At 54.6% G+C, this 10180-nt stretch overlaps 1 protein-coding gene across 1 annotated transcript in view; it reads left to right on the top strand.

Moving 5' to 3' along the window:
• Positions 1 to 10180, top strand: part of NNT (nicotinamide nucleotide transhydrogenase) — a 198448-nt gene that overhangs the window by 120426 nt on the left and 67842 nt on the right. The window contains exon 22 of the mRNA XM_075326766.1: positions 3568 to 3801. Coding sequence (XP_075182881.1) covers positions 3568 to 3801 — 234 coding nt within the window. The remainder of the gene's footprint in view (positions 1 to 3567; positions 3802 to 10180) is intronic.

Here is a 10180-nt window from a genome sequence, read left to right as displayed (position 1 = left end):
GGAGAGATTGGGTGGGGGGAGAGACTGGGAGGGGGGAGAGACTGGGAGGGGGGAGAGACTGGGAGGGGGGGAGAGACTGGGAGGGGAGGGAGGGGGGAGAGATAGGGAGGGGGGAGAGACTGGGAGGGGAGGGAGGGGGGAGAGACTGGGAGGGGGGAGAGACTGGGAGGGGGGAGAGACTGGGAGGGGAGGGAGGGGGGAGAGATAGGGAGGGGGGAGAGACTGGGAGGGGAGGGAGGGGGGAGAGACTGGGAGGGGAGGGATGGGGGGAGAGACTGGGAGGGAGGGGGGAGAGACTGGGAGGGGAGGGAGGGGGGAGAGACTGGGAGGGGAGGGAGGGGGGAGAGACTGGGAGGGGAGGGAGGGGGGAGAGACTGGGAGGGGAGGGAGGGGGAGTGACTGGGAGGGAGGGAGGGGGGAGAGACTGGAGGGAGGGAGGGGGGAGAGACTGGGAGGGAAGGGAGGGGGGAGAGATTGGGAGGGGGGAGAGATTGGGAGGGGGGAGAGATTGGGAGGGGGGAGAGACTGGGAGGGGGGAGAGATTGGGAGGGGGGAGAGATTGGGAGGGGGGAGAGATTGGGAGGGGGGAGAGATTGGGAGGGGGGAGAGATTGGGAGGGGGGAGAGATTGGGAGGGGGGAGAGATTGGGAGGGGGGAGAGATTGGGAGGGGGAGAGATAGGGAGGGGGGAGAGATAGGGAGGGGGGAGAGACTGGGAGGGGGGAGAGATAGGGAGGGGGGAGAGACTGGGAGGGGAGGGAGGGGGGGAGAGACTGGGAGGGGAGGGAGGGGGGAGATATAGGGAGGGGGGAGAGGACTGGGAGGGGAGGGAGGGGGGAGAGATAGGGAGGGGGGAGAGACTGGGAGGGGAGGGAGGGGGGAGAGACTGGGAGGGGAGGGAGGGGGGAGAGACTGGGAGGGGAGGGAGGGGGAGTGACTGGGAGGGGAGGGAGGGGGAGTGACTGGGAGGGGAGGGAGGGGGGAGAGACTGGGAGGGGAGGGAGGGCGGGGAGAGACTGGGAGGGGGGGAGAGACTGGGAGGGGGGAGAGACTGGGAGGGGGGAGAGACTGGGAGGGGGGAGAGATTGGGAGGGGGGAGAGATTGGGAGGGGGGAGAGATTGGGAGGGGGAGAGATTGGGAGGGGGGAGAGATTGGGAGGGGGGAGAGATTGGGAGGGGGGAGAGATTGGGAGGGGGGAGAGACTGGGAGGGGGAGAGACTGGGAGGGGAGGGAGGGGGGAGAGACTGGGAGGGGGGAGAGACTGGGAGGGGAGGGAGGGGGGAGAGATAGGGAGGGGGGAGAGACTGGGAGGGGGGAGAGACTGGGAGGGGGGAGAGACTGGGAGGGGAGGGAGGGGGGAGAGATAGGGAGGGGGGAGAGACTGGGAGGGGAGGGAGGGGGGAGAGACTGGGAGGGGAGGGAGGGGGGGAGAGACTGGGAGGGGAGGGAGGGGGGAGAGACTGGGAGGGAGGGGGGAGAGACTGGGAGGGGAGGGAGGGAGGGGGGAGAGACTGGGAGGGGAGGGAGGGGGGAGAGACTGGGAGGGGAGGGAGGGGGAGTGACTGGAGGGGAGGGAGGGGGAGAGACTGGGAGGGAGGGAGGGGGGAGAGACTGGGAGGGAAGGGAGGGGGGAGAGATTGGGAGGGGGGAGAGATTGGGAGGGGGGAGAGATTGGGAGGGGGGAGAGACTGGGAGGGGGGAGAGATTGGGAGGGGGGAGAGATTGGGAGGGGGGAGAGATTGGGAGGGGGGAGAGATTGGGAGGGGGGAGAGATTGGGAGGGGAGGGAGGGGGAGTGACTGGGAGGGGAGGGAGGGGGGAGTGACTGGGAGGGGAGGGAGGGGGAGTGACTGGGAGGGAAGGGAGGGGGAGTGACTGGGAGGGAAGGGAGGGGGGAGTGACTGGGAGGGAAGGGAGGGGGGAGGGACTGGGAGGGGAGGGAGGGGGGAGAGACTGGGAGGGAAGGGAGGGGGGAGAGATTGGGAGGGGGGAGAGATTGGGAGGGGGGAGAGATTGGGAGGGGGGAGAGATTGGGAGGGGGGAGAGATTGGGAGGGGGGAGAGACTGGGAGGGGGGAGAGATTGGGAGGGGGGAGAGACTGGGAGGGGGGAGAGATTGGGAGGGGGGAGAGATTGGGAGGGGGGAGAGATTGGGAGGGGGGAGAGATTGGGAGGGGGGAGAGATTGGGAGGGAGGGAGGAGGGAGTGACTGGGAGGGGAGGGAGGGGGGAGTGACTGGGGGAGGACTGGGAGGGAGGGGGAGTGACTGGGAGGGGAGGGAGGGGGAGTGACTGGGAGGGAAGGGAGGGGGAGTGACTGGGAGGGAAGGGAGGGGGGAGTGACTGGGAGGGAAGGGAGGGGGGAGAGACTGGGAGGGAAGGGAGGGGGGAGAGACTGGGAGGGAAGGGAGGGGGGAGAGACTGGGAGGGAAGGGAGGGGGGAGAGACTGGGAGGGAAGGGAGGGGGAGTGACTGGGAGGGAAGGGAGGGGGAGTGACTGGGAGGGAAGGGAGGGGGAGTGACTGGGAGGGAAGGGAGGGGGAGTGACTGGGAGGGAGGGGGAGTGACTGGGAGGGGAGGGAGGGGAGTGACTGGGAGGGGAGGGAGGGGGAGTGACTGGGAGGGGAGGGAGGGGGAGACTGGGAGGGGAGGGAGGGGGAGTGACTGGGAGGGGAGGGAGGGGGAGTGACTGGGAGGGGAGGGAGGGGGAGAGACTGGGAGAGAAGGGAGGGGGAGAGACTGGGAGGGAGGGGGAGTGACTGGGAGGGGAGGGAGGGGAGTGACTGGGAGGGGAGGGAGGGGGAGTGACTGGGAGGGGAGGGAGAGGGAGAGACTGGGAGGGGAGGGAGAGGGAGAGACTGGGAGGGGAGGGAGGGGGAGAGACTGGGAGAGAAGGGAGGGGGAGAGACTGGGAGGGAGGGGGAGAGACTGAGACACTTAGTTACTATCCCAGGCAATGCTAGTACTACAGCTAGTAAATAATAATAATAAAGCAATACTCTCCCTCGCTGATCTACCACCACCGCTTATCTGGTCTCTATTGCCTGGTGCCATCTTCAGATGGATATCGCTGTCTGAGGTCGGTCACCGCTGTCCTTTCTGACCTGTTGAGAGGAACCCAGGACCTAGAAACCAGCGGAGACCGATGGATGAATTGGTTAGGACAGTATGGTGGGATCATGAGGGCAGGACGCATATAAGACTGGTATATATTTCTCCCCTGTACAGAAGTTGTTGGTCACTTATTTGTCACTCGTTGGGGTTTTCTCCATCTTAACTGCATTTTCTGCTATTCCTTAAGTCAAAAGTGACAGAATTCCCAGTAGAGGCTAATGGGACTGTATGGACAACTATTTCCACAGATTTTCCCAGTGCACTGGTTAGCCACATGAGGATTCATCCCATTGCTAGTGGCTAATTTGTCCGCACTTCCGCGACTGGTCAAACTGCAGATCCACCACGTTGGAGGCCAGAGGTTCAGTCCCGTGCACATATGCGTGAAGGTGCCCATGCGGATCTCCAAACATTGAAGGATAAACTCTAATGTCTCCCTGTTTCTCTCCCCATCAGGTCTGACCATCGCCAAGCGTATCCAGATCTCGGATCTGCCCCAGCTGGTGGCTGCCTTCCACAGTTTAGTGGGTCTGGCGGCCGTCCTCACCTGTGTAGCCGAGTACATGATTGAGTACCCGCACTTTGCCACAGATCCAGCTGCCAATCTGACAAAGATAGTGGCTTACCTGGGCACGTACATCGGTGGTGTCACGTTCAGTGGTTCCCTCATTGCCTATGGAAAACTTCAAGGTGAGTGCGTACTGCCCGGCATTCAGGTCCTCCAGCAATCTTGGGTTTTGTAAGACGTCCTATATTTGTGTATAGTGGTACCTGAGATGCCTCCATCTGCTTCAGACCTTTTTATTCTCATTTTGCTCAGAACCATAGAGCCTTTTGTAGTGTCCGATGGGATTTCAGCTGATGCCACAGCACAGGACTGTGATCGGCTCTGTATGGAAGGTTTGGATTGAGCCTAATAACGTGGCTGCCATTTATCCGGAGAGGGGGGACGGGGTATTTTCTGCATCCAAATAGGATGCAACCTCTTAAAGATAAACGATTAAAAGTTGGGGAAAGCATCTAAACCACTTAAAGGGAATGTGTCGTCAAAAAAATGAGCTGCATAAATCTGATTTTTATGTTGCGCGTATTTTTTAAAAAAAAAATATTTTTTTTTTTTGTCAGTTTTATATATTTGTTCATATTGCGTTCTTTAACAAAAGAAAATGGTCAGTCCTGCAGTTTTCACACTAGCCACTGGGGCTTATTTAAACTTGTACTGCTTGACTTTGAGAGAGTTTCAGCAGTTTCCTTATCATCAGAGGCAGGATTACAATGACAGGAAATGCCTCTATACACAGCTGATAAGACAGGATCCACCAATCACAGTAGGCAGAGATGGGAGAATCGATTCACAGGACTTGGGTCCATTGGCCAAGGTATAATTATGTGACCGCTGGACGGGAGGGCAACAAATCTCTCTTCTTCCTGACATTCCCAGCTCTTCTTTTCTTTAACCACAAATGTTGGGCGGTAAGGAGATTCAGAAACCTCCTGTCCTGCGTTCACAGACCCAAAGACCTGTCGTTTGACTCTCCCATCTCTATCAATAAGCTATGTCACAGCAGACCCTGTTCCCCTCTTTTCACAGTGATTTTTGCACACACTCATTAGAAGCTTCGGTACAAAAGATAGGGCCTGGATACTGCTGCTAATGTTCATGTTTTCGGAAGCAGGAAATAAGAGTCCAGAGTAGCCCCTGTAGTTTGTTGTGAAAATTACGTTAGTAATTTATATGGAAAAAAAACAACAAAAAACCCAACAAAATTTATACATTTAGTACAAAACCTGATTTTAATTAGTCAGTTATTATCTGATAACACGTTGTCTTTCAATGGGTTAAAAATATTAAAAGGTTTCAAAATTTAACTTAAAAACCTGATGGGTCTTTTTTTGTTTTGTTTTAATAACAAATTTCATTTAAAGGGAATCTGTCACCAGGTTTATGAAAGCCGCATAAAGTAGGGGCAGAGATCCTGATTCCAGCGCTGTGTCACTTACTGGGCTGCTTAGTGTAGTTTTGAAAAATCGCTGTTTAATCAGCAGTAGATTATCATTAGATGACTACTTGGTGTGCTGCAGGTAGTCCAGCATATTCATGAGCTCTGTATAACTGCTAGATCTGCAGCAAAGGAAACATTGAGGTTTATCAAAATGACAGCAAAACAGCTCAGTAAGTGACACATCGCTGGAATCAGGCTCTCTGTCTCTACATAACGTTGCTCTCAGATGGGGGAGCAAAAATCTGGGGACAGATTCCCTTTAAATTCTTGAGTAATATTTTCCATAGGCTTCGTGATAAATGCATAATGGGACCCCCTGCTGTGATCTCCATGGTGCCTTCCATATGAATGTCGTTATAGGGGCCAATTCTCATGAGCAGTCCCAGTGGCCTTACCTCTACTGGTCATACATGTATCCTGTAGACAAGTGATGCATTTCTTCGGGGGTATAACCCTTTAGAAGCGCCATGTGAGCTCCACAGAGCTGCAGTACCAGTCACTGCCTGTTAACAAAGATGGCGCTGTTTTGTAGCCAGCAAGCACACCCATGTTAATATTTAAAGGGAATTTCCAAAATTCTGAGCACTATTTTTTCCACTTGCACTGACTGGCCCGTGAACCCTGCGTCTGCAGAATCAGCCCTGCATGTTATGTAATCTGTACAATAATCGATAATAGCTTTTCTAAATTGTTCCAAGGTCTGGTTGAATATTTTTGGTCCCATTACATTTTCTTGGCAGCCGGCGAGCTGCGCTGTTAGCACAAAGCTTTGATAACGGCTTGTATTAAGCTCATCAATTAAGTAAGAGATACAAATCTCGCAGATCGGGGGCCGGGGACGGCTTACTCCGCTCCCACATATCCCTGTCCAGAGCCTGGAGAGCTGTGCTGCCAAGTCATATTAAATATCCCTCTCCCCGCAGACTGCGCACATGCGGAGCGGGCTAGTACCTCTTGGCTTCGCTGTATACTCTGTACTTGTATGATCTCTGCTGGTTAAAGTTAAATACATTTTACCCTCCTCACAATTAGTGATGCCGGTCATCCTCATACATTGCCCTGTTACCAGTGATTAACTGATCCGCAATTCACTTTAGGTAATAATTCAGGTGTCTCACCCCTGGAAAGTCTCTGGTGTCGTCTCCACCTCCCTTTTTAACTTGCTGTTCATTGTCTGCTGTCAAGTGTAATCCATTTTTAACAGTAAAAGCGCCTGGATGGATTATAGGAAGTGGGAGCTGCACATTATCTCATTGCTCCTGCTCTCCTGTCTGTCGTCCTTCATACTGGAATGACAGCTAGGCTCTTGTCTGCTGTCCTACATACTGGACTGCCAGCTAGGCTCCTGTCTGCCGTCCTACATACTGGACTGCCAGCTAGGCTCCTGTCTGCCGTCCTACATACTGGACTGCCAGCTAGGCTCCTGTCTGTCGTCCTACATACTGGACTGCCAGCTAGGCTCCTGTCTGTCGTCCTACATACTGGAATGCCAGCTAGGCTCCTGTCTGTCCTACATACTGGAATGCCAGCTAGGCTCCTGTCTGTCCTACATACTGGAATGCCAGCTAGGCTCCTGTCTGTCCTACATACTGGAATGCCAGCTAGGCTCCTGTCTGTCGTCCTTCATACTGGAATGCCAGCTAGGCTCCTGTCTGTCGTCCTACATACTGGAATGCCAGCTAGGCTCCTGTCTGTTGTCCTACATACTGGAATGCCAGCTAGGCTCCTGTCTGTCGTCCTTCATACTGGAATGCCAGCTAGGCTCCTGTCTGTCGTCCTACATACTGGACTGCCAGCTAGGCTCCTGTCGTCTTACATACTGGACTGCCAGCTAGGCTCCTGTCTGTCGTCCTACATACTGGAATGCCAGCTAGGCTCCTGTCTGCCATCCTACATACTGGAATGCCAGCTAGGCTCCTGTCTCTCCTACATACTGGAATGCCAGCTAGGCTCCTGTCTGTCGTCCTACATACTGGAATGCCAGCTAGGCTCCTGTCTGTCGTCCTACATACTGGAATGCCAGCTTGGCTCCTGTCTGCCGTCCTACATACTGGACTGCCAGCTAGGCTCCTGTCTGTCCTACATACTGGAATGCCAGCTAGGCTCCTGTCTGCCGTCCTACATACTGGAATGCCAGCTAGGCTACTGTTTGTCGTCCTACATACTGAATGCCAGCTAGGCTCCTGTTTGTCGTCCTACATACTGGAATGCCAGCTAGGCTCCTGTCTGTTGTCCTACATACTGGAATGCCAGCTAGGCTCCCGTCTATCGTCCTACATACTGGAATGCCAGCTAGGCTCCTGTCTGTCGTCCTACATACTGGAATGCCAGCTAGGCTCCTGTCTGTCGTCCTACATACTGGAATGCCAGCTAGGCTCCGGTCTGTCGACCTACATACTGGAATGCCAGCTAGGCTCCTGTCTGTCGACCTACATACTGGAATGCCAGCTAGGCTCCTGTCTGTTGACCTACATACTGGAATGCCAGCTTGGCTCCTGTCTGTCGTCCTACATACTGGAATGCCAGCTAGGCTCTTGTCTGTCGACCTACATACTGGAATGACAGCTAGGCTCCTGTCTGTCGTCCTACATACTGGAATGCCAGCTAGGCTCCTGTCTGTTGACCTACATACTGGAATGCCAGCTTGGCTCCTGTCTGTCGTCCTACATACTGGAATGCCAGCTAGGCTCTTGTCTGTCGACCTACATACTGGAATGACAGCTAGACTCCTGTCTGTCGTCCTACATACTGGAATGCCAGCTAAGCTCCTGTCTGTCCTACATACTGGAATGCCAGCTAGGCTCCTGTCTGTCGACCTACATACTGGAATGCCAGCTAGGCTCCTGTCTGTCGTCCTACATACTGGAATGCCAGCTAGGCTCCTGTCTGCCGTCCTACATACTGGAATGACAGCTAGGCTCCTGTCTGTCGTCCTACATACTGGAATGCCAGCTAGGCTCCTGTCTGTCCTACATACTGGAATGCCAGCTAGGCTCCTGTCTATCGTCCTACATACTTGAATGCCAGCTAGGCTCCTGTCTGTCCTACATACTGGAATGCCAGCTAGGCTCCTGTCTGTCCTACATACTGGAATGCCAGCTAGGCTCCTGTCTGTCCTACATACTGGAATGCCAGCTAGGCTCCTGTCTGTCGTCCTACATACTGGAATGCCAGCTAGGCTCCTGTTTGTCGTCCTACATACTGGAATGCCAGCTAGGCTCCTGTTTGTCGTCCTACATACTGGAATGCCAGCTAGGCTCCTGTCTGTCGTCCTACATACTGGAATGCCAGCTAGGCTCCTGTCTGTCCTACATACTGGAATGCCAGCTAGGCTCCTGTCTGTCCTACATACTGGAATGACAGCTAGGCTCCTGTCTGTCGTCCTTCATACTGGAATGCCAGCTAGGCTCCTGTCTGTCGTCCTACATACTGGAATGCCAGCTAGGCTCCTGTCTATCGTCCTACATACTGGACTGCCAGCTACGCTCCTGTCGTCTTACATACTGGACTGCCAGCTAGGCTCCTGTCGTCCTACATACTGGAATGCCAGCTAGGCTCCTGTCTGCCGTCCTACATACTGGAATGCCAGCTAGGCTCCTGTCTGTCCTACATACTGGAATGCCAGCTTGGTTCCTGTCTGTCGTTTTACATACTGGAATGCCAGCTAGGCTCCTGTCTGTCGACCTACATACTGGAATGACAGCTAGACTCCTGTCTGTCGTCCTACATACTGGAATGCCAGCTAAGCTCCTGTCTGTCCTACATACTGGAATGCCAGCTAGGCTCCTGTCTGTCGACCTACATACTGGAATGCCAGCTAGGCTCCTGTCTGTCGTCCTACATACTGGAATGCCAGCTAGGCTCCTGTCTGCCGTCCTACATACTGGAATGACAGCTAGGCTCCTGTCTGTCGTCCTACATACTGGAATGCCAGCTAGGCTCCTGTCTGTCCTACATACTGGAATGCCAGCTAGGCTCCTGTCTATCGTCCTACATACTTGAATGCCAGCTAGGCTCCCGTCTATCGTCCTACATACTGGAATGCCAGCTAGGCTCCTGTCTGTCCTACATACTGGAATGCCAGCTAGGCTCCTGTCTGTCCTACATACTGGAATGCCAGCTAGGCTCCTGTCTGTCCTACATACTGGAATGCCAGCTAGGCTCCTGTCTGTCGTCCTACATACTGGAATGCCAGCTAGGCTCCTGTCTGTCGTCCTACATACTGGAATGCCAGCTAGGCTCCTGTCTGTCGTCCTACATAGATCTGAATGCCAGCTAGGCTCCTGTCTGTCGACCTACATACTGGAATGCCAGCTAGGCTCCTGTCTGTCGTCCTACATACTGGAATGCCAGCTAGGCTCCTGTCTGTCCTACATACTGGAATGCCAGCTAGGCTCCTGTCTGTCGTCCTACATACTGGAATGCCAGCTAGGCTCTTGTCTGTCGACCTACATACTGGAATGCCAGCTAGGCTCCTGTCTGTCGACCTACATACTGGAATGCCAGCTAGGCTCCTGTCTGTCGTCCTACATACTGGAATGCCAGCTAGGCTCCCGTCTGTCGACCTACATACTGGAATGCCAGCTAGGCTCCTGTCTGTCGACCTACATACTGGAATGCCAGCTTGGCTCCTGTCTGTCGTCCTACATACTGGAATGCCAGCTAGGCTCCCGTCTGTCGTCCTACATACTGGAATGCCAGCTAGGCTCCTGTCTGTCGTCCTACATACTGGAATGCCAGCTAGGCTCCCGTCTGTCGTCCTACATGCTGGAATGCCAGCTAGGCTCCTGTCTGTCGTCCTACATACTGGAATGCCAGCTAGGCGGGCCTTTAGTTCAGATCAGACAAGTCATTGGACAATGAACAATGCATACTCACAAGTGAAGGGGAAAGGAAATTATTAGTGATGTGTCGGTCGTGAACGATCCGACACAAAGATCCGGCTCCCTACAGTGACTGACAGGAGCTGGATCACTAGTGTGAGCCAATAAAATCTCTAAACGTCTCTCTTCGCCGCTAAAACCCCACCCACCCGCTGCTAAACTCCGCCTACTCAACAATCGAAT

This window comes from Anomaloglossus baeobatrachus, chromosome 1 (genome assembly GCF_048569485.1).
Source record: "Anomaloglossus baeobatrachus isolate aAnoBae1 chromosome 1, aAnoBae1.hap1, whole genome shotgun sequence".
In the NCBI taxonomy this organism is placed as follows: domain Eukaryota; kingdom Metazoa; phylum Chordata; class Amphibia; order Anura; family Aromobatidae; genus Anomaloglossus; species Anomaloglossus baeobatrachus.
The sequence above is the reverse complement of the archived record's forward strand: the minus strand, read 5'-3'. Positions and strand labels throughout refer to the sequence as shown.